The 27,998-nt window shown below is 45.2% G+C and overlaps 1 protein-coding gene across 4 annotated transcripts in view; it reads right to left on the reverse strand.

Moving 5' to 3' along the window:
• Positions 1–27,998, reverse strand: part of LOC117514716 (RNA-binding motif, single-stranded-interacting protein 3-like) — a 459,452-nt gene that overhangs the window by 271,492 nt on the left and 159,962 nt on the right. For all 4 annotated transcript variants that reach the window (XM_034175281.1, XM_034175279.1, XM_034175282.1 and 1 more), the window contains exon 3: positions 17,287–17,345. In XM_034175281.1, coding sequence (XP_034031172.1) covers positions 17,287–17,345 — 59 coding nt within the window. The remainder of the gene's footprint in view (positions 1–17,286; positions 17,346–27,998) is intronic.

Genomic DNA, 27,998 nt, shown 5'->3' on the forward strand with positions numbered 1-27,998 from the left:
TTCATGCTACAGTTCTGGTCAAAAATGAATGGCACCTTTGAATTTCAAGTTCACAATTCTGAATATCTCCAGAAATAAATGGAAATGATCAAATTTTCTATCATTGGGATATTTAATAAAATGTCCAGTGTTGCTGGACAAAAGAAAAGATTGCATGATAGTGAAATAATACAGTGGAGACATTTAATGGAGCCTGTCAGTAACATTTGTCTGCAGAACTTTTAGAAACATGTAGCCATTTTTGTAGGTATTTTGAAGCTTCTACTTTCTCGTCCTGCTATGAATTCAAGCTCTTTTTAGTCTGCAAGATGTCTTTTGGCACTGGTAGATTTCAGACATCTCCAAAAGCCCGTCCCCAATGGAATTTAGGTTTGGCTTTGTCACTGGCCAGTATAAAGCGTCCAACATTTAATTTTCAAGCTTTCTGTTGTCCTGTTGAATGTGTACTTTCACTCGCTGTCCTGCTAAAAGACCACAAAAATGTCTTGTAATCCTGTAATTTCATCATTCTTTTGACCCATTCAGCACCTCTGGCACCAGAGGCAGCCCCACAGCTTGCTAGAACCTCCAGCATGCTTTATTGTAAGTGGGGTGTTCTTTTCCTTATGGGCTTCATTTCATCATCGATAAACAATCTAATGCACTGTATTCTCCAAAGAGCTCCGCTGTGGTTTCATGAGGACATTATCTCAGAAAGATTACCTATGGCTTATCTGTGAAAGTGTTTGGAGATTTGTTTTTCCTTCTTGTGCCTTTCTTTTAAAAGTGATGTCCATTTTGGTCCATGGAGCTCTGCTTTGTTGAGTGTCCAGTGTACGTCTGTTAGAGGCAAATGGCAGCAATCGAGATGGCTCCATGTAAGTGTGACATTCTTCAGATGTCTTGCGTGATGTTTCTGTTTGTGCAACCCCCCACCCTCCACAATCCATACCAATATTGTCAGACTTCTTAGCGCCAAGAACGTCCAGCATCTTGATAACATTAAAAGCTGTTGAGACAGTGTTTTCAGTGATTGCCTTGTAGCTTTTACACTTATGTTTATTGATGAGCGCATTTCTGGTGCTCTCAGACAGCTTCCTTGTCTTTGGCACTGTGATGACAAAACTAAAGGTGCCTTGACACTTGCACGCATTTTGGCTCCGCACTCCCACACACTTCGTCCTGACAATGTCACCCATTGTGTTCCCATCTGGATGCCGCGCTTTGTTCCGCTGGACGCTGCGTGTATAAAATTATAATTTCGTAGCGGATTAATCATTTTCTCTCAGAGTTTGGCTGTTGAAAACACCTCTAATCGCTTCCGGAATCACAGAGGACCATTTCAGCAGCAGATTTTTTTTTCTCTCTCTCTCTCTGTCTCTCTGTCGTGCACTTCATGAGGTGGAGGATGCATTTGGAACCATCTTAAAGGTATGTATTTGCAATATTTATACTGTAATAGCTTATTAAAACAGCTGTGTGTTCATTCCTTCTTATGAGTAGCTGTAAGATTATGTTTATGATTGATTTAACATCTCGTTATAATCGATCAGATAAGCTGTGCTGTGACGTGATGCACTGATGCAATCACTTGCCCTCACACTCAGTGTTTTTTAATTGTTTGCATGAAGTTTGTTTAATTAATGCGTAATTAATTCAAAATTTTCTTTTCGCACAGTTTACAACGGTTTACAATGGTTTGTGATGAGTTAACTTTCCTGCATGGCAGATTGCGTGCAAGTGCGCGGATCAAATTTATTCAAGTGTCAAGGGGCCTTTAGAAGCAATCAGCCCCTGTTTGTGCAGTAAAACCATTATTCACTGGTTAATTCAGGTTAGGTGAACACTGCCAATTAAGAGCAGGCAGGTTTTCTTGTTTGCTATTGGGGCGGATTTAGCCTGGGGTGAAATTTCAAAAATCCATTTTCGTGCATTCTAAGGTAATCTGGGAAGCTAAATACTGACTGTCTAGTCATTGTTCTTAATACACATTTTTATTTTAAACATGGGAAAGCTGTTGTGTGGGCCGCCAGAAGAGGAGGTAGTGCTGGCCCACCACCAGAGGGCGCCCTGCCTGAAGGGCAGGCTTCAGGCACGGCCGGGGGTGACAACTGTCACTCATTATCTCTTGACAGCTGTCACCCATCTACACTTCATCATCTCACTCCATAAAATCCGGACGTCATCTCCACCTCATTGCCGAGATATCGTCGACCTGTTAAGGTAACATTCTCAGCCTTAATCTGTGCCGTACTGACTTTGTTTAGTAAACTCGTTTTTGCAGCTGTTTTCCTGCGGAGTGTTTTATCTGGAGATTGGCGTGACCGGCGACAGCTTCGCTTTACACCCCCACCAGATAAGTGTTGAGACAGGAGCTGCACGAGTGTGTGTTAGAGGTGGAGGTGGACTCTCCATCATTGTTGTTACTGGGTGTGCACACACCCATATCTTATTGTCTCTGCTCCTTGCCAGCAGTACCAGATCCGATATTCGGAGACGGTGGCCACTGGGGACTCGGGACTTGGTGGCTCCGGTATTCTCCGGGTTCGGTGGCAGAGGAAATCGTGTGGTTCCGGTTCTTCTCAGGACAGACGTCTTCTATCCTCGAGCCTGCCCACACGTCACCCTTGTGATTGACTGTTTGCAAAATTTCACATTCCTCTGTATTGTGGTTGTGCTCATTCACAACAGTAAAGTGTTCATATTCGACTCTTTCATTGTCCGTTCATTTACGCCCCCTGTTGTGGGTCCGTGTCACTACACTTTCCCAACAGGATATCTCGGCCAACGTCATGGATCCCGAGGGGCGTCACCCATCTGTTGAACAGCCAATGGAAGAGCAGGCTGCACGGGCGTCTGCAGGAGGCGTGATCGGTGAGTTGCTGCAAATCCTCACCGCCTTTACTGCTCGGCTGGATCTGATGACCGAGCAAAACGTCATCCTTAATCGCAGGATGGAGGCTCTCACCGCACAGGTGGAAGCGCGCGCTCAGGGCGCTGCTGCGGCTCCTCCTCCTGCCGACCCGGTGCAGGATATAAACGTTCCACTGGTCGTTCAAAGAACCCCCCCACCATCCCCTGAAGCATACATAAGTCCCCCAGAGCCGTACGGGGGTTGTGTGGAGACGTGCGCGGACTTTCTTATGCAGTGTTCGCTCATCTTTGCACAACGTCCCGTAATGTACGCGTCTGATGCCAGCAAGGTGGCTTATGTAATTAACTTGCTTTGTGGTGAGGCACGCGCTTGGGCTACAGCGCTTTGGGAGCAAAATTCACGGCTCCTTACCACTTATACCGGGTTTGTGAGGGAGTTCAGAACAGTGTTTGATCATCCCAACAGAGGAGAGACTGCTTCAACAGTGCTGCTGTCACTGAGACAGGGGCGCCGGAGCGCAGCCAAATATGCAGTCGACTTCCGCATCGCGGCTGCAAGGTCCAGCTGGCATAACGTTGCGCTCCGCGCCGCCTTCATAAACGGACTGTCGTCGGTCCTGAAGGAGCACCTGGTAGCGAAGGAAGAACCGCGGGATTTGGATGGGCTTATCGATCTAGTTATACGGTTAGACAATCGGTTGGAGGAACGCCGTCGGGAGCGAGACGAAGGACGTGGCCGGGCACGCGCCCTCCCTCTCCCTTCCGGGTCCAAAAGGGTTCCGCCCTCCCCACGCTCCACAGCCGCAGCACTCCGTGGGGCAACAGCTCCCCCTGCTGACGTTGCTAGGGAAACGCACAGGGCCAAAATGAGAACAGATGACAGAATGAGGAGGCTGGTCCGCGGGGAGTGTTTTCTCTGCAGCTCAAAAGAGCACATACAGAAAAACTGCCCCAAACGGCCACAACGACAACACCCGCCCTTAGAGACTGGGCTAAGGGGGGGTCATAACATTCACGTGGGACACACACATATTGCCACACGACTCCCAGTTACAATCCTGAGCGGGGATTTAACCCTTCAAGCCCCAGCACTGGTGGACACGGGGTCAGAAGGGAATCTGCTGGACAGCAGATGGGCAAGGGAGGTAGGGCTCCCTCTGGTGGAGCTTCCTTCGCCATTGCAGGTGCGGGCACTAGATGGCACCCTTCTCCCTTTAATCACACACAAGACACAACCTGTAACTCTGGTGGTGTCTGGAAATCATCGGGAGGAGATCGAGGTTTTGTGACTCCTTCTACCTCCTGCGTGATTTTTGGTTTCCCGTGGATGTTGAAACACAATCCCCAGATTGATTGGCCGTCTGGGGTGGTGGTTCAGTGGAGCGAAACCTGCCATCGGATGTGTTTAAGTTCCTCGGTTCCTCCCGGTTCACAGGCTAAAGAGGAGGTCAAAGTCCCTCCCAATCTGACGGCGGTGCCGGTTGAATACCATGAGCTTGCTGACGTCTTTAGCAAGGATCTGGCACTCACCCTTCCCCCGCACCGTCCATATGATTGTGCCATTGATTTGATTCCAGGCGCGGAGTTCCCGTCCAGCAGGCTGTACAATCTCTCACGTCCTGAACGCGAATCAATGGAGACCTACATCCGGGACTCATTAGCTGCCGGGCTGATCCGGAATTCCACCTCCCCGATGGGTGCAGGTTTCTTTTTTGTGGGCAAGAAAGATGGCGGACTCCGTCCATGCATTGATTACAGGGGGCTGAATGAGATTGCAGTTCGCAACCAATACCCGTTGCCATTGTTGGATTCCGTGTTCACCCCCCTGCATGGAGCCAAAATATTTACAAAGTTGGATCTTAGGAATGCGTATCACCTGGTTCAGATCCGGAAGGGAGACGAGTGGAAGACGGCATTTAACACCCCCTTAGGTCACTTTGAGTACCTGGTCATGCCGTTCGGCCTCACCAACGCCCCCGCGACGTTCCAAGCTTTGGTTAACGACGTCTTGCGGGACTTCCTGCACCGATTCGTCTTCGTATATCTGGACGATATACTCATCTTTTCTCCGGATCCTGAGACTCATGTCCAGCATGTACGTCAGGTTCTGCAGCGGTTGTTGGAGAACCGGTTGTTTGTGAAGGGCGAGAAGTGCGAGTTTCACCGTGCTTCTTTGTCCTTCCTGGGGTTTATCATCTCCTCTAACTCCGTCGCCCCTGATCCGGCCAAGGTTGCGGCGGTGAGAGATTGGCCCCAACCAACAAGCCGTAGGAAGCTGCAACAGTTCCTCGGCTTCGCAAATTTCTATAGGAGGTTCATTAAGGGCTACAGTCAGGTAGTTAGCCCCCTGACAGCCCTGACCTCTCCAAAAGTCCCCTTCACCTGGTTGGATCGGTGCGAAGCCACGTTCAAGGAGTTGAAACGACGGTTCTCTACTGCGCCAGTTTTGGTGCAGCCCGACCCTAGCCGCCAGTTTGTGGTTGAAGTGGACGCCTCTGACTCAGGGATAGGAGCCGTGCTATCCCAGAGCGGAGAGACCGATAAGGTTCTTCACCCGTGTGCCTACTTTTCTCGCAGGTTGACCCCGGCTGAACGGAACTATGACGTCGGCAATCGAGAACTCCTTGCGGTGAAAGAGGCTCTTGAGGAGTGGAGACACCTGTTGGAGGGAGCATCTGTGCCGTTCACGGTTTTCACTGACCATCGGAGCCTGGAGTATATCGGGACAGCCAAGCGGCTGAACCCCAGGCAAGCCCGCTGGTCACTGTTCTTCGGGCGTTTTGACTTCTGGATCACCTATCGCCCCGGGACCAAGAACCAGAGATCGGATGCCTTGTCCCGGGTACACGAAGACGAAGTCAAAACTGCGCTGTCGGATCCACCGGAGCCCATCCTTCCGGAGTCCACTATCGTGGCCACCCTCACCTGGGACGTGGAGAAGACCGTCCGGGAGGCCCTGGCACGGAGCCCGGACCCGGGGACTGGACCGAAGGACAGACTATACGTCCCATCAGAGGCCAGGGCTGCGGTCCTACACTTCTGTCACAGTTCCAAGCTCTCCTGTCATCCAGGGGTGTGAAGGACCGTGGCAGTTGTCAGGCAGTGCTTCTGGTGGGCGTCTATGGAGGCCGACGTCCGGGAGTACATCCAGGCCTGCACCACCTGCGCCAGGGGCAAGGCTGACCACAGGAGGTCCCAAGGACTGCTCCAACCGCTTCCTGTGCCTCATCGCCCCTGGTCCCACATCGGCCTGGATTTTGTCACGGGCCTCCCACCGTCCCAGGGCAACACCACCATCCTCACAATAGTGGACCAATTCTCCAAGGCGGCCCACTTCGTGGCCCTCCCGAAGCTCCCTACGGCCCAGGAGACAGCGGACCTCCTGGTCCACCATGTCGTCTGTCTGCATGGGATACCTACTGACGTTGTCTCGGATCATGGTCCCCAGTTTTCCTCTCAAGTCTGGAGGAGTTTCTGCAGAGAACTGGGGGCCACCGTGAGCCTCTCGTCCGGGTACCACCCACAGACGAACGGACAGGCAGAACGGGCCAACCAGGAGTTGGAACAGACCCTCCGCTGTGTGACATCCGCGCACCCGATGGCCTGGAGTAACCACCTGGCCTGGATCAAGTATGCACATAACAGCCAGGTGTCTTCTACCACCGGCCTCTCCCCGTTTGAGGTGTGTTTGGGGTACCAGCCCCCATTATATCCCGTGGTGGAGGGAGAGGTCGGTGTGCCCTCGGTCCGGGCCCACCTTCAGAGGTGCCGTCGGGTGTGGCGCACCGCCCGTTCTGCCTTGTTGAAGGCCCGGACGAGGGCCAAGGCCCATGCAGACCGCCGGCGGTCCCCGGCCCCTGCATACCAACCCGGGCAGGAGGTGTGGTTGTCGACGAAGGACATCCCGCTTCAAGTGGAATCCCCGAAACTGATGGACAGGTTCATCGGACCATACTGACTGTCTAGTCATTGTTCTTAATACACATTTTTATATTTTAAACATGGGAAAGCTGTTGTGTGGGCCGCCAGAAGAGGAGGTACTGCTGGCCCACCACCAGAGGGCGCCCTGCCTGAAGGGCAGGCTTCAGGCACGAGAGGGCGCTGCCGCCATGGACACGGCCGGGGGTGACAACTGTCACTCATTATCTCTTGACAGCTGTCACCCATCTACACTTCATCATCTCACTCCATAAAATCCGGACGTCATCTCCACCTCATTGCCGAGATATCATCGACCTGTTAAGGTAACATTCTCAGCCTTAATCTGTGCCGTACTGACTTTGTTTAGTAAACTCGTTTTTGCAGCTGTTTTCCTGCGGAGTGTTTTATCTGCAGATTGGCATGACCGGCGACAGCTTCGCTTTACACCCCCACCAGATAAGTGTTGAGACAGGAGCTGCACGAGTGTGTGTTAGAGGTGGAGGTGGACTCTCCATCATTGTTGTTACTGGGTGTGCACACACCCATATCTTATTGTCTCTGCTCCTTGCCAGCAGTACCAGATCCGACATTCGGAGACGGTGGCCACCTGGGGACTCGGGACTTGGCGGCTCCGGTATTCTCCGGGTTCGGTGGCAGAGGAAATCGTGTGGTTCCGGTTCTTCTCAGGACAGACGTGTTCTATCCTCGAGCCTGCCCACACGTCACCCTTGTGATTGACTGTTTGCAAAATTTCACATTCCTCTGTATTGTGGTTGTGCTCATTCACAACAGTAAAGTGTTCATATTCGACTCTTTCATTGTCCGTTCATTTACGCCCCCTGTTGTGGGTCCGTGTCACTACACTTTCCCAACAAAAGCTTCCAATTCTACATGCAGAAGCATTCTTCAATCAGCGTTTCCACTATTTTCACACATTTTATCATACCTTTGGTCAACTGCTCAAGAGCAGATGATTTGCAACCCCCTCACCCCCCTCGCCCTCCCCCCAGATCCACCGCTGTGCACTGAGTTTGAGGGACAACAGTAAATTAATTAAACTGATGCCAAAACTGTGTCCAGCTTGCTTTTTTAAGCCTGTATTTTTTTTATCTGACAATATATGAATGCATTTGTTGCTGCTTTTGTGGTTCAATAACTCTGAACATCTATATTACAAAAGCCACTTGATGAAGATCTTATAGGCCACTGGACATTGTGCACACCTTCCATGGGCCACCAAACCTTTCCCCACTGGGTCATCATGAAGCCCATTTCACACCATAATGGACAGAGCAAACTGATTAGTTACATATTGAAATATTTTCCTGTGGCAAAATCACAGAATCCGTCCAAAATTTGTATCAGCTCCTCATACGTTTCCTTGATTCGTCATGGTGTGACACGGGCTTAAAGCCTCTGAAAAGGCCACTGCAAATCCTGCTCAAATCCAGCTTCCCCCAGCGCACATACATATATGTTTTGAAACTGGGAAATTGTTCTGCTGAATGCAGCTGCCAGTGGAAATGTGCTTTCATCTGTCCATCAGAGTGCCAAATCCACGTGGACATATGGATTACGCAATTTTGCCACCAGACAAATTGTAAATGACTATAAATACGTAACTAATCAGTTTGCTATATCCATCATGGTGTGACACGGCTTGTAGGGATATACAATATCTGGCTTCTTTTCATCAAGAAACGTGTGATTCCTCCTATGTCATTGTACTTTTCCCATCATGCACTGTGCACCTCTAGTCTATGATGATACAACCATACAGGCTCACCCTCTGAGGCAATGAAAGACTAACGTTACCAGCAGTGGCTTCCTCGTGCAATTTCTGAAACTTACCTGAGAAGACATGTGATTTCTTATACCGAAAAGTTTTGAATACTTACAACCATATAGCCATTGTCCTTTTCCTGTCATAGATCACATATCCCAAACCAATGCTCAACAGGTCTCACTGGATATTGTACTTAATTCATGATTTCTTGGACATATTGCTCTTCTGATTACATGATTTTTGTGTGTGTGTGTGTTTGTTTTTTAGCATTTAGTTTTGATGATATTCTAAATGATGTACTTAAAACTCGGAGGTGCCGGTAATTACCAGTCACTGTGTGTCGGTGCTGAGAGGACCAAAAGTGCTTCATGAGCCCACTTGGTAACTCGTAAGGAGGACTCAGTCTTGGACTAGATCGTGACTAAATTTCATCCAATCTGATCAGGGTTTTGGATTGGTCCCATTCTGTCGCTGCAAGTCTGCGATCAATATAAGTGGGTGTTTTCTTTATTAAATGCAACACGGTCTGAGTGGAGACATTCCCATTCAGAAAACACATTAAAAGAAAGGATGCAGCTGGGCCTGACAGACACAAAAACATGATCCTTAAACTCCATTTCAAATTAAAACCCAATGAGTTGAGGAAATCTGAGTTTAATTGATGATTATCACAGGGTTTATAGAATTTTCTGCTTTCCTCTTGGCTGTGCTATAATGATGTCAGTACATGCATTTCAATATCTGTCAAAGCTCAAAGCCAAATTGATTATGTGATGACAAAGTGGTTGCTGGAATGATTAAGTGAGTAAAAACTTATACCACTGGCCAATTAAAAAGCTCCAACATCATAAACGTAAGCAACACTTCTGCTATCTGAAATTACCGCTGTGGTTACATGTTAATCACACAGCATTGCTGTTATCCACTCACACCACTTTATTCTAAGTAATCACAGGAGATGATTGCAAAATTTATTTGAATCCGCATTTCCATTCCTGCCACTGATATCAATCAGAACGTCCCCTCATCCTCCAAGTATATTGTAACTGATGTGCTGATTACAAGGCATTTGTTATCCTTACTGTGCCCGTATATCTCAGAGTACAGCTCTGGCACACGAGCAGCAATCACGGCGAAGATGCGCTCTTCCGTGCCTCTTCAAAAACAGATGACTACAATCATATTGATTGGTGCTGTGTTCAGACCTCTCCAACAATCAGGTGGACCCTCATCAGAAGACACTTCAGTGAGCCTCGATCACCCCAAAGACAATTTGGAACACATTGTGGGTATTGTATGACGTTCTCAGTTTTATTTGGCCAATAGCAACAATGCCAATATTGTATTTCAAAAAGCTACTTCGCTCTAAGTATCATTAGAGTACAATCCAGAGATGATAGGGAAGTAAACAAAATAAACACACTCCAGTGATGTGTTATTTAGATAGATTAAAGGACGGCACGGCCATTACAGCTGTCGTCTTTTATATAATGCAGTAAGCTACATAAATATTTGGACAGTTTATTTTGGAAACCATCACAAATGGAGTTGACACCATGAAGATGTGATTCAAGGGTGGACCTCAAGTTTTAATTCAAAATGCTCAACAAAAAAGTATCATATTAACCATTAAGGAATTACAGCACCGACCCCAAATCAGAAAACCTTAGGTTGATGTGGAAAAAAAAAAAAAAAAAAACAGCAATCCTTAGGGCCCTGTCCCACAGGATTTGCGCATGAAATGAGGAGACAAAAGCTGAGCGTCCACAACAAAGGTGGGCGGAAATGACAAATGTCCCGGGGTGGATCAGTGAATACATGAGGAAGAAAAGCGGATATAACAGGGAACAGAAGCAAAGGCGGCCGCGGAGGCGCCCCCATGAGGGGCACAGCGGCCGTGATGCACTCGCTTCATCCGTGCCCACTCTGTCTGCATGCGCGACATACCATTTGCGACCTTGATGTGGCCGTGCTGGGCACGCGTCATATCTGTTTTGCACACTGTCCCGGTCCGCCACCAAGCTGTGCCAACCCATCGGTTGCGGATATCAGCGGATGACAGGGGATATGCGGCACGTTGGTTGTGTATGTCCTGCAACAAGATGGATGAGCTGGCACTGCTGATGAAGAAGAATAGAGATTTCTCCTCATCTTGTGTACTGTGCTTCACGGAGACGTGGTTAAATGCACAGACACCGGACTGCGAGCTCCAACTAGAGGGATTCCAACTCCTCCGCGCAGACAGAGACCGAGCACTCTCCGGTGGAAAAACAGAGGTGGAGGACTCTGCTTCTATATCAACAACGCCTGGTGCTCCAATGTGACTGTGATCTCCCAACACTGCTCTCCCTCTCTGGAATATCTCCTCATAAACTGCAGACCGTTCTACTCTCCACGTGAGTTTAACTCCTTCATACTTTGCTCCGTGTATATTCCACTGAGCACGGACGTGCACGAGGCCGAGCGCGCGCTTGCGGATCAGATTATGAGCGTGGAGAGAGACTTTCCGGACTCCCTTGTTATAATTCTCGGCAATTTTAACAAAGGGAATCTCAGTCAGGAATTACCAAAATACAAACAGTTTGTTAAATGCCTGACCAAGCACAATAGATCATTGTTACATGACAGTGAGTGGTGCCTACCGCGCGGTGGTCCATGCAGCTTTGAGACTCTCAGACCACGTGATGGTCCACTTGATCCCCACGTACAGACAGAGACTAAAACTCTCTAAACCTGTTGTGAGGACATCTAAAGTGTGGAGCAATGAAGCTGTAGAGGAGCTACGCGCGTGCTTAGGCACTACGGATTGGGATATGTTTGAGGCTTCAACAGACAATCTAGATGACTACACGGACACTGTGACGTCATATATTCATTTCTGTGAAGACAGCATCATCCCACAGTGCACCAGGGTGAGATATAACAATGACAAGCCCTGGTTCACACCTAAACTCCGGCAGCTCCGTCAGCAGAAAGAGGTGGCTTTCAGAGAAGGAGACAGAGACAGCTATAGAGGTGCAAAGTACAGATTTAGCAAGGAGGTGGCAAAGGCTAAATCCATGTACAGTTCACGTCTGTAGCAAAGGTTCTCTGCCAACGACTCGGCCTCTGTGTGGAGGGGGCTGAAAGAGATCACCAACTACAAGCCCAAAGCACCTCGTTCTATTGATGACCTGAAGCTGGCCAACGACCTGAACGTCTTCTATTCATGTTTTGAAGACATGGACTCACACCTCCCCACCCCCCATACAACTGGATATTCAAACACTCTGGGCCTCCCCCTTCCAGTCCCCAAGAAACCACGCGTCACTGGACTTAATGACTACCGTCCTGTGGCTCTCACGTCTGTAGTCATGAAGACCTTCGAACGCCTGGTTTTATCCCACCTGAAGTCCATCGCCGACCCTCTCCTGGACCCCCTGCAGTTTGCCTACAGAGCCAACAGGTCTGTAGATGATGCCATAAACCTGGCCCTGCACGACATCCTGCAGCACCTGGACTCCCCAGGAACCTACGCTAGGATCCTGTTTGTGGACTTCAGCTCTGCATTCAACACCATCCTTCCGGCTTTGCTCCAGGACAAGCTTTCTCTGCTCCACGTGCCCAACTCCTCCTGCAGGTGGATCACAGACTTCCTGACGAACCGGAGTCAGTATGTGAGGCTGGGAAAGAATGTCTCGAACACTCGGGCTCTCAGCACAGGATCTCCACAGGGCTGTGTCCTTTCCCCTCTGCTCTTCTCCCTGTACACTAACTGCTGCACCTCCAGCCACGACTCTGTAAAGCTCATCAAGTTTGCGGACGACACCACCCTCATCGGACTCATTTCAGATGGGGATGAGTCTGCCTACAGGAGGGAGGTGGACCGGCTGGTGACCTGGTGCAGCAGCAACAACTTGGAGCTCAACGCCCAGAAAACAGATGAAAAGATGAACAGATCAGAGAACAGATGACCTTGAACTACTTAGCGACAACTGAAACCACTGAGACCGACAGTGATGTCATAAATTGCATGACGGCTTCCCCAGACTTGCGCAAAGCATTATGGGAAGGACATGGTGGTAGCCAATCAGAATAGAGAGGTATAGTGATGTCACTGGCTGGTCTCTCTCTGGCTCCTAATCCAAATGCTCTAAAACCGCAGTGTTTCTGTATAAATCTAACACGTCATTTCTCATATATTATGTAAAAGCCAGTGAGAAATAAACACTTCTAAAAGGAGAAACACTGTTTTTATAACCTGATAACAATGCTGGAATGATTTACAAGGCATTTCACTAACATCAACGTCATGCATCGCATTGATCAAGGTAAATTCCGATGTTTTCAAAAGCTCGTGCATGCACACACGCACGCCCTGCTGCTGATGGCATTAAAAAGAAAATATTCGCTGTGGAATTCCCTCCAGATAAATATGTTCTCCATTAAAATGAGCTGTAATTTTACAAGAAGTTTCAAAAGTAAACCGACATCATAAAGCCTGGATTTCAGAAGAAACTAAATTTTCTCAGTTTTGTAAAATGTGGGGTGGCCAGCAAGCTTTAAATCATCACTTTTACAGCCAGTTTTCTTGAAATAAGTCAGTGGAAGGACACATGAACATTTCAAGTCACTAACTATATCTTAGACTTCATTTACATCGATCTATAAGAAATACAAACAGTATGGTACTGTATGCTAAATCTGGGTCATACTGGCAGTTCTCAGTAACTGAGTGACCTGCTTGAAAGGAGACTCATGAGGGAAGCCACCAAGAGGCCTAGACAACTCTGAAAGAGCTATAGGCTTGTATAGATGAAGATACATAGAAACATCCGTTTTCACTCCACAAAAATTCTTTATGGAAGTCTGGTGGACTTTGGCTGCAAAAGAGCACACTCCTGTTTTGCTCAAGTGTAAATGTGAGTGCATGCACCTGTGCACCTCTGTATGAGTCCCTCTGCTTTTAATAACCTGCACATAACACCACTATGATGTAATATGGGAAATATGGAAGCAGCCACACAACAGAGGTTTTGCACCAAAGTCATTCCTGTCTCCTCTCATCGGGATGTACACTCGTAATGCAGTTGCCTGGACACCTTGCAACCAAGGGCGCAATTTAGAACTAGAAATTGGGGGGGACAAAGTGTGAGGCCTGCAGGGCCGAAGCCCATAGGCCGGGGGTCTGGGAGCCGCTTTAGGCCCCCAGAAGCCAACGGTTTCTAGATAAGCTCAGATGCATTCTGAGCATCCAGAACAGTAATTTTAATGTTTTGAGAAGACCATAAAGTGGACACCATTTGACTTATGCAATTTGAAACTGTGGATATAAGTACTTTATTCTGAGAATAGCCAGCATTGATTTTATTAACATCCTGGTGTAAATAAGGTATCACCACATGTGTAGAACTCAAAAAGAATGATAGGTTGAGTTCTCATTAAAAAAAAACAACTGCAATGTGGTAAAATGTATTCATAAATATGAAAGAACAGGTTCGAATCCCCTGCCACATTTCTCTATGTAATGTGGAGTTGCGTCAGGAAGGGCATCCGGCGTAAAATTTGTGCCAATTCATCAAGCAGATCCATCTTGGATTTGCTGTGGCGACCCTGAGTGCAAACAAGGGAGCAGCCGAAGGGACTTACTTACTTTACTTTATTTGTCTCCCTTGGGAGAAATTTGGTTCGAACAGAGGCTTGCTACACGTAGGACATTACAAAACCGACAGACAATAAACAGTACAGCACAAGAAATAAAGGCCCAGCCCCAACAATATCAGTATCAATATGCAGTACATTTACTCCATACATTTGTCCAACTTCACTCAGCACTCTCTCTGCCAGACACACACACTCTTCCTTCCTGTCACTTCGAGATATTTAACAGCATCACTGAAACAGGGACAAAAGAATGTTGATCACAGTTATGCCGACAAAGAGGCACCCTGTATCTCCTCCCTGAGCTCAGCAACTGGTATTCTGTGTGTAACACGTGCGCACGGTCAGAGAGGATGCTCCTGGTCTGTCTCCTCATGGCCTGTTCATACAGCTCCTGTGGGGCCGCTGCTGTCTTAACCAGGTTGAATAATTGTGTCTTTGATTTGACCAGCAAATTGCCAAACCAGCTGGTTATGCCATATCTGAGAACTGATTCAATGGCTGCTCTACAGAAAATGAGCATGATGTTTCTGCAGACACCAAACAGTCTGAGCCTGCACAGGAAGTGAAGGCGCTGGTGTATTCTGCTACAGACTGCGGTGACCTGTGTGTGCCAGCTCAAGTCGGACTCTATGTGAACTCCCAAATATTTAAAGGAGCTCACTTGCTCTATGGCATGGCCCTGGATGATAATACATCCAAGATCTACACCTGGTCTGGGGTCAATCACAATTTCCACAGTCTTATTTGGATTGATGATCACTTTGTGTTCATCACACCAAGCTACAAGATCTTCAACAGTAGTTCTGTGGAGACTTGAGTTGTTTTTTCAACAAACTGAGCAAGACTGTATCATCTGAAAATTTCAGAATGTGTTGATTTGGTTGTAAACAGACACAGTCATTGGTATAAAACGTAAAAAGAAGCAAGTTAGAGACAAAACAAAACCAGCTGATTTCAGTAGACAATCAATGCAGCCCGAGCTTGTTTACATCATGCGGCCAGTCGCGGAAGTGTGAATTTTCAACTCTGGATTCACCACTTCACTGGAAGTGACTGTATCCGCGCCAACCCAACCGGTGCGATCATGGAGCATTCAGGCATATTCGGCTGTGGCAGAAACACACCGAACATCTCCCGGAAAGGGATTAGAATGTCACGTGTGCCATTTTCACCCTGTTTTATGGTTGAGAATGCAGTCAGACGGCCCTTCGACTGCCGTTTGATAGTTTTCCCACTTCAACTGCACCACAAGTGTTTTGAACATGTGCAACAGATTCAGGACGGCCTCAGAACTGTGCCGAATCATTAGACTGCTCTGACTCCTGAAAAGAATGATGATGGACTCTGAATGAGCTTGTTGAAGTGGCAGACAAAGAGAGTGAGTGAGTGAGAGAGAGAGAGAGAGACAGAGAGAGAGAGCGAGAGAGAGAGAGAGAGAGAGAGAGAGAGAAAGAAATGCATGTGACCTTCTCCAGGCTCTAAAATTGGCTGTGAGTCATAGAACATCTAGAACAGGGATTGAAACTAGAAGTGACACTCTATAGTTTCAGAAAGTGGTTGAATGAAGTGTCTGTAATGTTCTGTCACTGATATATTAATAGAAACATGAGTTGGTTGCCCTGGCATGTTCTCTGCGTTAAACCTCAGTGTTAAACAATTCAGGGAATCTGGAGGAATTTCAGTGCGCAAAGGGCAAGGATGCAAGCCGAACCTGAACATCTATGGTCTCTGAACCCTCAGATAGTACTACATCAAGAATGTCACTCATTAATAGCTGATATAACCACACAAGCAAGACATTACTTTGGGAAGCCTTTGTCAAGCACTGCAATATGTAGTTACATTCACAAATACCACTTAAAACTTTACAAACACACAAACAAAAGCAAGCGCTCCGGTTAACCTTATCCAGAAGCAGAATGAACTACTTTGGGCTCAGGGGCATTTGGGGTGGACCATCACACACAGTGAAAATTTATTGTATATATATATATATATATATATATATATATATATATATATATATATATATATATATGTATTGTATATATTCCAGATCTTTTCTGGAAGAAATTGATGTCATGTTGTCCTGTCCAAAGATGACAAGGACCATCCAGACACTTATCAGCAACAAGTTCAAAAGCCAGGGTCTGTCATGGTATGGGGTTATGTCAGTGTCCTTGGCAAAGGTAATTTACACTTCTATCATGCCAACCCAGAATACCACAAATGTACTTTGAGATTTTAGACCAACGTATGCTTTCTTCAAGACATCTCCAAAAACTGTGACACTGTGCAAATACTTGCATATAATGCCCGCTTACTCCAATTAAGGGTCACGGCACGGGGGGGCTGGAGCGTATCCCAGCAGTCACAGGGCATGAGGCGGTGTACACCCTGAACAGGACGCCAGTCTATCACAAGGCCATATACAGACAAACAAGCACATTCACACATATACACACACAGCTATGTGCAATTTAAAGTTTCCAATCCACCTAACCTGCATGTCTTTGGATGTGGGAGGAAGGACCACCCGGAGGGAACCCACGCAGCATTGGGGGTACCTTGCAAACTCCACATAGAAAGGCCATAGGTGGGAATCAATCCCACAACCTTCTTGCTGTGAAACAACAGTGCTCACTAAGCCGCCGCACTACCCGTCCAAATACTTATCAACATTTAAAAAAATGTTCAAATTAGGACATAAAATAAAATGAAACAAAAATACATGCCACAAAGCTACACATCACAGTCTGCAGGCTTTGTGAAACAGCCCCTTGGAAGAACTTTACATTTTTAAAGTGTAAGTGATTTATTTTAATTAGACATCACACATTCATTTACATTTTTTTCCTGCAAGCCATTCTGAGTCAGTTTTATTAACCTTTCAGCATAAAATAATTAGGAATGTAAAACTGAAGAAAAGAAAAGGGAATTTAATTTAAAAACTAAACCTCTCTCAACAGTAGAATTACATTAATTCTCACCTTATGAATTCCACTCTGAAATACAGGTTTATATATTTGAGTGTTGTTTTTACAGGCTACAGGAAATATAGGGAACAAAATAAAATCACTCACCTTTGCACTGATTAGTGTTCTTGTCCAGAATAGCCTTTGTTGACACAATCTTCCCATATCTGTAAAAAAAACAAAAAAAAAAAAACATTGATTAGCCATGGAACTTGTCTTTCACCATCATGAGCAATTTTGGTTTTGCCAAATTACAGTACATACATTTTAATTAAATGTTTTAGTGATGATTTCAGAGAAACACTGCAAACTTCAGAAAAGGAATTAATGTGAAAATTAATTCACAATCGAGTGTAACAAGGTCAATTTAACATATTACTTACAAAACATTAGGGTAAAAAAACAACAACCTTAATGTGATGTTTTTTTGTTTTTCTTTAACAAGTAAAAATCCTTGAGGCAAGTTTTTACACTTGATGAACCTTCCACAAAACCAAAATGCAGTGTGAATGCAGTGTTTAGACCTCAATGGACAATTAAAGAGAAAAAGTGATCAAAAAACCCAAGTCACTGTTGTAGAGTCATCTTCTGATTTGTGGTCCTTCATCATTATTATTATCTTTGTTAGATAACCTTGATAGCAAGTATCACAACTATCCCCATACTTAACATAACATAACATTTTGAGATAAAACAGCTTTATACACATATTAGACTTCATGATGTTACATTTTTGCATCTCCACAGAGAAAAATGACATTTACATATTACAAATATCTTTTTTTCAGTAAGCCACTTTAAAGGGGAGTTTCAATCTTCACAAACTGTTATATATAAAATTTTCCTCTCACCCCCCTTGGGGAGGGTGGTATGCATGGGAGTTTGAGGGTTTGACGCAGTATCTTAGCTGTTCCAGAGACTACACTCATCTGGACAGAGACCTCTGATGTTGCTCCTGGAATCTGCTGGAGCAACTCTTCCAGTTTGGGGGTTACAGCTTCTCGTGCTCCTAACACTGCGACCACTTTGGCCTTTACCTTCCACATCTCCTCCAGTTGCTCCTTCAGCTCTTGGTACTTTTCTATTTTCTCGTGCTCCTTTCTGATGTTACTGTCAGCTGGAATTTGAAGTCCCACAGGACTTTAGTCCTGTCATTGTCAACCACCTTGAGTGGTGTCTCCCATTGGGACTTGGGGTCTTCTAATCCGTATGTAGCATAGATGCAGTGTACACTGTGCTGGACTGTCTCTGGGGGACATATGCACAGCCTTCATCTTGGGTCCTGCTGGCTGTGGTAGACTCCTGCCTCCATGGATCTGGTGCTGAGGGCTTGTTCTTGTGCTGCCATGATCAGAGCCTCTGTGTTGAGCTTTAGGCCGGCTTTTTCTAGCCATTTTTAGGACTTCTTGATGTCAGCCACATCAACGGTACATCCCATGGAGGAGTTTGGTCTTCCATGAGATTTCCTCCACCTGTTCCTGATCACCATCTTCACCTGTCTGAGGCACTCTTGTCGCAGAAGATCTTGGGGGCCATCTGATGTATTCATGTATGCTCCTCACTTCATCCTGGATTGTGGCTCTGACAAAATGTATGTATATATATATATATATATATATATATATATATATATATATATATACACACACACTTTCACACACACACACACACACACACACACACACACACACACACACACACACACACACACACACACACACACACACACACACACCAATACAATTGTCGATACTAAGGATTAAAATAAAACTGAAATTTTCTCCATCACTGACTCATTTCTTGCCTAACACAAACACAAAGAGCACACCGCCATATAAGACTTCATGTTTTTTAATCTACCCTTCTGTCAATTCATTCAACTTTTATCTCTTTCAAATCTTAGCTCAGAAACATACAAATGGTGATAACATCGAGGGATTGCACCACATTTTCATGTCCACTACGATAATGATACTAGAATATTCAGTATTTACCAAAACTGACTAATCTGACACATTCTTCATTTTTCTGAACTTTGCAAACAAAGCCAACTTACATAGGCCAAAATGTGACTCAGATGTGCTACAATCCACTCCTTGTCCCTGGTGTGTGTCCTGCTTTGTGATTATTGTGGATTTGTGGTCACTGTGCTTTTGTTTTGTACTTTTGACATTGTTTGAGTTCTGCTTTAGTTTTCATGCAGTGGTCATTAGTATTTTATGTTTTAAATTGTACTCATCATGGGTTCTTTGTAGTTTGACGTTTCACTCTGTCTGTCAGGTGTGTGTCTGTGTGTTCCTGTCACCTCACAGCAGTTTCATGTCACAATCACGATACTTATCTTGTGTTGTCTCACTATGTGCCCCTGGCTGTTTATTGTCACTGGTTATTCTGGTTTGCCACATTTCCTGTTCCCTTCATGCCTTCATGTCCGTTGTCTCCTGGACACTCTGTGTCATTGTTTCCGACCGTCCTCCCATGTTCCTCACTGTTTGGACTGTTCGCCAGTTTTTGTCAACTTGTAAAATAAATCACTTTTTACTTCCTCATGTGGATACCGCATACATTTGGGTTTCAAATGAATACAAATCAGAAGACGCCTCAGATCTTATTGGATTTTGCTTGTTTTTTTTTTTATTTCATATAACCGATTGAGTCATTTTGGGCCCTAATAAAATCTGTAAGACACTCAATGGCGTAAGGAGGCCCTAAAGAGAAGCAGACAACCTCCATATGTCTGTCTGCTCTCACATCCTTTTCACTAACTCACTCTCTTGTGACTCACACCTCGTTCTTTGTCTTTTCTTGTTCTGCCCTGCATGTCATTTCTATTTTCCAGCGCTGTGTTCTCAGAAAGAAGTTAATAATGTTCCATATCAGCCCGGTCTTTCAATCCCTGTCGAAAGAGACGAACAAGAAACCAAAACCAAGCAAAAAGGAGAGACAGTATGAGGGAGTCAGAGTGAAGAAGGAAAGCTTAGATGTCTGAGATCAGCCCAGATCACCGGCTCGCTCCATGGATGAGACTTTTTTTTTTAATTAATGCGTTAACACTGCTGCACAATGACTGACTGGCTGAGGGAGTGACGAACCAGCTGACTGATTGGCTGACTGGCTCCCTGAATGAATGACGGCCCCCGGTGAGGCGTGCAAGTACATTCCCTCTGTCCTTTGAGGAGAAAGCGACCAATGTGAGGCAGCTGAGAGAGATGATGGAGAAACTAGAGAAGGCTTCGAGTGAGGTGGGAGAGCCCGATGAAGAGAAATGAGAAATAGACGTGGAGCGCGCGAGCAGTCAGTCAAAAGATAAAGAAAAGACACTGACAGCGAGGAGGAAGTGATGGAGAGATAGTAAGAGGTGTTTAATAAAGAAGAGATCATTTAGTTGTCACCAACAGGAGAATCTGTCAGCCAACTGTTCCAGTCTGTCACAAGAAGGGAACAGAAACTCACTCGTGCAGAGTTGCGTTGAATTCTACCAAGACGCCAAGAAATAAAGATCCAAAAAAAAAAACAAAAAACAAAAATAAATCAGAAGGATCACAGAGTTGTGCCTGGTGATAAAAAAGGTCTTTGGCTTGAGCTTCTGAGAGCGATCCAATGGTTGCAGATGCAGAGAACAACAAGGCCACATGCATACCAACCACCCACGTGCACACGCGAAGGCAAACACAAATGCAAGCTCGGATCAAAAACACTAAAGCCGTGATCGCATGCATTACACACACCATCTGGCATCTCCTTGGCTCTTTGTTGACTTCGACCCGCATGCGATTCAAACTTTGTGTGCAAACCCAGGTGTGTGTGTAAACACAGAGACTACAGGTGTGAGAGCCTGGACACCTTTCAACACGCCAGTATTTATGTGTGTGTGTGTGTGTGTCCGGGCCCAGTCTGAATACATGAAAGGGAGCTTATGGTTTTCAGAAGGACATTTGTCACGCTGAAAATACTCACACCAAATGTGAGTACTGAGTACTTCTATGAGTTCACTTCCCTGACTTAAAAAAAAAAAAAACAGATATAATGCTGCTTTCAGAACCCACGGACATTCGTAATGATCCAACATACCCCCCAACCCCGCCCCCTACTTCAAGAAAAAGTGCGTTCATGAGATTACAACATAATTTGAGTCATCAACTTATCTTGTACCACAGTAGAGCTAGGATAATGATATATTTTGGGCTAAATTAACTTGTGTTTTTACCAATGTGTGGAGCTGGTAACTTAACTAAATGTACATAGAAGGTGAATATATTACATATAGCAGAAAAAAAAAAATCAATTTCTCCCTTATTTCACTCAGCGTTGCCACATTAGATCTGAGGTGGACCTGCATGTTGATATGACACTAGTTTTACACTGGATGCCCTTCCGGACACAACTCTACACTACATGGAGAATGGAACCGGGAACCTTCACCACGACAAACAGGTGTAACAGGGCAGACGGAGTTGCCGTGCAGTTGCAGTCAGTAAACCTCACTTCCCAACGGCAAAAGAGGCTGTAGCGCCAGACGCTGGGTTTTTCACCACATGGTTAGAGTGCCCGCCTCCTTTCTGGGAGATTGTGAGTTAGTACCCCAAGTGGGACAGAGTGAAAGTACACAATGCAGAGGTTAAACAGGATCACTTAACTGCTTGGCAACCAGACCCGCCACATATAGCAGTAATGTCTCATTGAAAATTCATTTAAAGATGCATTTTCATCATTAGTAACATTGCTGACTCAGCAGTCACGAAGGGGGCCACCATGGCTGTGATCTCAACTTGGGTACCTCAGGTTGCTCAATTTCCTCACGAGTTACCAAACAAAAATTCTGGCCCGACATAGCTTTCAAGGCATTTTCCCCCAGGCTAGAGGTTGGAAACTCTGAACTTCTGAGGGCTATGAATGCGGCATAATCATGATCATACTGCAAAGTAAAAGTACATAAGCACCCCCTGGTGCTTGTGTGCAATAATGCCCAACCATTACTACCTCACCAACTGACCGACGACACAATTTGGAATTCTGACTTTTTCCTGCACCTTACCTTTGAGATATTACAAAGTAAGAGCGTTAAAGGAACTATAAATGGTGTTTTAAACATTATATAGCAGCCAAGAAGGATTTTGTAAGTAAAGATGTAGTGGCGTCCTGTGCAGAGCATGAACCGAGCGCACCCTCTGTGTGTATTCTCTTCCTTCCTATCCACTGTGTTGGAATAACTGCTGTTCACAATCCCCATTAACCTGGCACACTGTAATATGTTTCTTTTTCCAGGTGCACTGGGTATCCATTTTATACTGTTTTTTTTATATAAATATTTGTATATGTTTTAATACTGTTATACCTTTTATACCTTTATCTACTACAGAGCTCTGCACAAGAATTCCAATGTACCCAAACCTTGCATGCAAGTACAAATGGCAAATAAAGTCTCTATCTATCTATCTATGTATCTATGTATCTATTTTATTTTACAGTAACAGCTGCACCGGCCATGTGTGCAAGAGTGGTGCACAGAAGTCCTGTAAGTGCAAGTTAAATTCAGGTGACACCCGCCCTGTGAAATCCCCTCCCCTTGTTTATAAAGAGGCACCAATGAGTGACTGCCCACATAGCACTGTGCCTCCAAGATGCCAGACAGTAATGACTTTCGGCTCCAACTGTTATTACTTCCCCCTGTAGTGAAGAATAGAGGGTTGGGAAAGAAAGTGTTTTGGTCTGAGATACTGGTGCTCAAGCAATATCTTGTAACATTGAATTATAAAGGAAAAAAATGACACATTACCTGCTTGCCAATTTTAAGCAGCTCTTCCTGATTACAGTCTCTCCATAAAGTGTTGCCAAAATCCACCTGCCTCATTGTAAAATAGTGTTTGCAGAGAAATAGACCAGCAGAGGCAATAAAATAACCATTTCCATCCTTCACCGTTTAGTGTAGGTAAACAAAAAATAAATAAATATTACAATCAAGTTATGATGAGTTCATCCTTACTTAAAATTAATGGAAAAAATTAAACTCTTGGTGAATTAAGTTCTTTTGGGAAATCAAAGGTTTATCATGACCATTTTCAAACATTCAAGGGTGCTTCAATATGTTACCTGGAAAATATGTTACCTGGAAAATATACTCACCAAAAATATAAACGCAACACTTTTGGTTTTGCTCCCATTTTGTATGAGATGAACTCAAAGATCTAAAACTTTTTCCACATACACAATATCACCATTTCCCTCAAATATTGTTCACAAACCAGTCTAAATCTGTGATAGTGAGCACTTCTCCTTTGCTGAGATAATCCATCCCACCTCACAGGTGTGCTATATCAAGATGCTGATTAGACACCATGATTAGTGCACAGGTGTGCCTTAGACTGTCCACAATAGATGTCACAAGATTTGAGGGAGCGTGCAGTTGGCATGCTGACAGCAGGAATGTCAACCAGAGCTGTTGCTCGTGTATTGAATGTTCATGTCTCTACCATAAGCCGTCTCCAAAGGCGTTTCAGAGAATTTGGCAGTACATCCAACCAGCCTCACAACCGCAGACCACGTGTAACCACACCAGCCCAGGACCTCCACATCCAGCATGTTCACCTCCAAGATCGTCTGAGACCAGCCACTCGGACAGCTGCTGAAACAATCGGTTTGCATAACCAAAGAATTTCTGCACAAACTGTCAGAAACCGTCTCAGGGAAGCTCATCTGCATGCTCGCCGTCCTCTTCGGGGTCTCGACCTGACTCCAGTTCGTCATCGTAACCGACTTGAGTGGGCAAATGCTCACATTCGCTGCCGTTTGGCATGTTGGAGAGGTGTTCTCTTCAACTCTATGTGAAGGAGATGTGTTGCACTGCATGAGGCAAATGGTGGTCACACCAGATACTGACTGGTATCCCCCCCCCCCCCCCAATAAAACAAAACTGCACCTTTCAGAGTGGCCTTTTATTGTGGGCAGTCTAAGGCACACCTGTGCACTAATCATGGTGTCTAATCAGCATCTTGATATGGCACACCTGTGAGGTGAGGCTTTTAAAGTACCTTCAAACAACAGAATGTCCAGATGACAGCTTGGAGTCTTGTCTGGATGGTCTTGCATCTTAAGAGGCAGGTTTTTTTGTTGTTGTTGTTGTTAGTTAGTTACAATAGTAACTGTGTAGGACTGGCATCTTGTCTACAGGTAGTCGTAAATTCTGATCTTCTCCACTACATGGGATAATCACTAACACCAATGTGACTTAAGAAGTACTATATATAGCTGCCAAACTGTCAAACAGCGCTGTTCCGCAGGAATTGGACTACCAACCTATAGACTGGTGTACAATTCCAGGGCCTGGTTTCATGAAGCAGACTAATCTTGTTTAGTCAAATAAACTGCATTAGTTGACTCATTTTTTTATGTTAGTAGTTGCACAAAGTGCTTAGTCAGCTAAAGTTTTGTGTTACCTGTCTTAAGTTTTTAGCCTGGTACAGAGAAGGCTAATCTTATTTTAGTCGACAAAACGTCAGTGTCTTACCTCAAAAATGGCGGCTATCATGTACCAACACTTGATGGAACACTCAAGAGCACCCCTACATCACTTGTATTCCTTCAAAAGGAGAGTTTCCTCCACTTTTGGCCATGGTCGCTGTTATGCTGAGCAGCGTTGTGTGCACATAAAGGGTTGGCGGAAGTCTAGAAGAAGAACCTGAAGAGGGAAACTGCTAGGCTAAGTGCTAAACACATCATTCTGCAGTTCATATGTGTCTGTAAATGTTAATAAATGTTAATGAAACAAAGGCTGGATAGTTCATGACAATGACCAACCTGGAAGCAAACAAAACTGTCGCACATTGGAGGCGGCTCTTGGCAATGGCAAAGCTGTTATGCCCACCTGTGAAAACTGTTGACTAAGGTAAGACGGTTAATCTCCAACTTTAGCCGATGATGTGAAACGGTGATTAGACTGATAATGTTGGACGACTAACTGTAGTCGACAAAGTAAGTTTAATAGACTGAAAGATTAGACTGTTTTATGAAACCTGGCACAGATATGTCAGCTCCAATTTACCTGTGTCCTTGATCAAGATATTTAATCTGCATTGTCCCAGTACACCCAGTTGTAAAGAGGCATCAGAAATGTCTGGAGGAGTAACCTACTATGGACTGGCATCCCATCCATGGGAAGTCATGGAATCTCTTTCGCTTCATGCTAGACATTACAGGGATGAGAACTGGCACAACGGGTCTAGGACCTGTATAAGTAGGTCTTACGATCTCTATTCTCTGTCTGTTTTTTTTTTTAAACCCCCCACAACAGCATGTGAAGTAAACTGGTTGAGCTGCTGCTTAATTATTGAGTATTAATACCTGTGCATATTTGGAATATTTTTAATCTTATACTTCCAGTAAAATAATGTGTTTATATTAGCAGCAAAACGTCTGAGACTAAATCAAGCTAGATTGCAAATAAATGGATGGCACCATTTCAAGTATTCAAAGTGGCTGTGTGCGTGGCTGAGCCTCAGATCAATGTGCATGAGGCACGAGTAGAAGTCCACCTGTTCCTTGTCTGGTTCCGAAATCCAGCACGAAAAGAGAGGAGTGGGATGACGGCATGGCCTCCGGGAAATGTCAAATTACATCAACACCGCACCATCCAAAACGGTGTCTCATGCTGGACTTTGTTCAGCGGTAAAATTCCATTTCATCCAGACAGCTGCAACAATCTGCCTTTGTGAGGAAGGAATGAAAGGAAGTATTGATAATAGATTGGATGAAATGGAGGGCAGGAAAGTGCAGAACGTCCTGTTCTGTTTTCAAATCCAAACTGGAACGTAGACAATGCTCTCTCTCTCTCTCTCTCTCTCTCTCTCGCTCTCTCTCTCTCTCTCTCTCTCTCTCAATAATTCCTGTAGAAGTTGCTTGTTGAAATACCATTGACCTGCTCTTGACCCAATGGCAGTGACACATAAGACATGTGAATACTATTCAAATACTTCAAACATGCCAATGAAATGATAGAAAGAACCAGATGTTTGGGATTAATGCTCTTTTATTTCGTCAGCTTCCACTCTGTAAGTAAAGATAATCTGAGTAGATATTTTGTCCTCCAGATATCCATCACAGCTAAATAGTCTATAATGGGACTGAGGGACGAGGTCACTGTGGAGAATATTTCCCAGCACATATGAAAAAGTGATTTAAACCATCACTACATCGGTACATCTACAACCTGTTTGTTTTTTTTGTTTGTTTTTTTTTGTCATAAAATATAAATATGAAGAAATGTGTGTCTAAAATAATTGAATTAGCTTGTGGAAACTTCACACTGGGAGTGTAATTTGATCTCAATCTTTAAAGGACAGCTTTACATTTTTACATCCATCACTGCATTTTCTATACCCGCTTACTCCAATTAAGGGTCACAGGGGGCTGGAGCCTATCCCAGCAGTCACAGGGTGAGGGGGAGTACACACGGGACAGGACACCACTGTACCAAAGGGCCGCATATAGACAGACAAACACATTCACACCCACACGCACACCTATGGTCAATTTTAAGTTTCCAGTTCACCTAACCCTGGTGTGCCCAACCAGTCAATCGCGATAGACCAGTCGATCACAGGCTGTGTTCCAGTCAACTGTATAACATTGGACTCATCGAGAGGATTTAGTGCTGCTATAATGGACTGATGCACAAGGTGGCAGCAATGATGGAATAAGAATGCTGGCTGCCATTAAACACCACAGAAGGTCAAGGTCAAGGTCAGGTTTATTTATAAAGCACATTTACAAACAGTCAACACTGCCCCAAAGTGCTGTACAGTAAAAGGAATTAAAATTATATTTAGTTAAATACAAGAACAAAATAAATCAACACGACAATCAATCAATCAATCAATCAACTTTTTTCTTATATAGCGCCAAATCACAACAAACAGTTGCCCCAAGGCGCTCCATATTGCAAGGCAAGGCCATACAATAACCATGAAAAACCCCAACGGTCAAAACGACCCCCTATGAGCAAGCACTTGGCCACAGTGGGAAGGAAAAACTCCCTTTTAACAGGAAGAAACCTCCAGCAGAACCAGGCTCAGGGAGGGGCAGTCTTCTGCTGAGACTGGTTGGGGCTGAGGGAAAGAACCAGGAAAAAGACATGCCGAGAAGGGGGGCAGAGATCGATCACTAATGATTAAATGCAGAGTGATGCATACGGAGCAAAAAAAGAAAGAAACAGTGCATCATGGGAACCCCCCCACAGTCTACGTCTAAAGCAACATAACCAAGGGATGGTCCAGGGTCACCCGATCCAGCCCTAACTATAAGCCTTAGCGAAAAGGAAAGTTTTAAGCCTAATCTTAAAAGTAGAGAGGGTATCTGTCTCCCTGATCTGAATTGGGAGCTGGTTCCACAGGAGAGGATTCCTGAAAGCTGAAGGCTCTGCCTCCCATTCTACTCTTACAAACCCTAGGAACTACAAGTAAGCCCGCAGTCTGAGAGCGAAGCGCTCTAATGGGGTAATATGGTACTACGAGGTCCCTAAGATAGGATGGGACCTGATTATTCAAAACCTTATAAGTAAGAAGAAGAATTTTAAATTCTATTCTAGAATTAACAGGAAGCCAATGAAGAGAGGCCAACACGGGTGAGAGGCCAACACAATAAACGATGTGGCTGTATTCAGCTCATCTTGTGTTAAAAGCCAGTGCAAAAAGATGTGTCTTTAAAAGAGTCTTAAAAGAGTCAATTGAAGGAGCCAGTCGGACATTCAATGGCAGAGAGTTCCAGAGCTTGGGCCCCGCAACAGCAAAGGCTCTGTCTCCCCTGGTCTTCAGCTTAGACCTGGGACA

The sequence above is a fragment of the Thalassophryne amazonica genome, chromosome 7, assembly GCF_902500255.1.
Source record: "Thalassophryne amazonica chromosome 7, fThaAma1.1, whole genome shotgun sequence".
In the NCBI taxonomy this organism is placed as follows: domain Eukaryota; kingdom Metazoa; phylum Chordata; class Actinopteri; order Batrachoidiformes; family Batrachoididae; genus Thalassophryne; species Thalassophryne amazonica.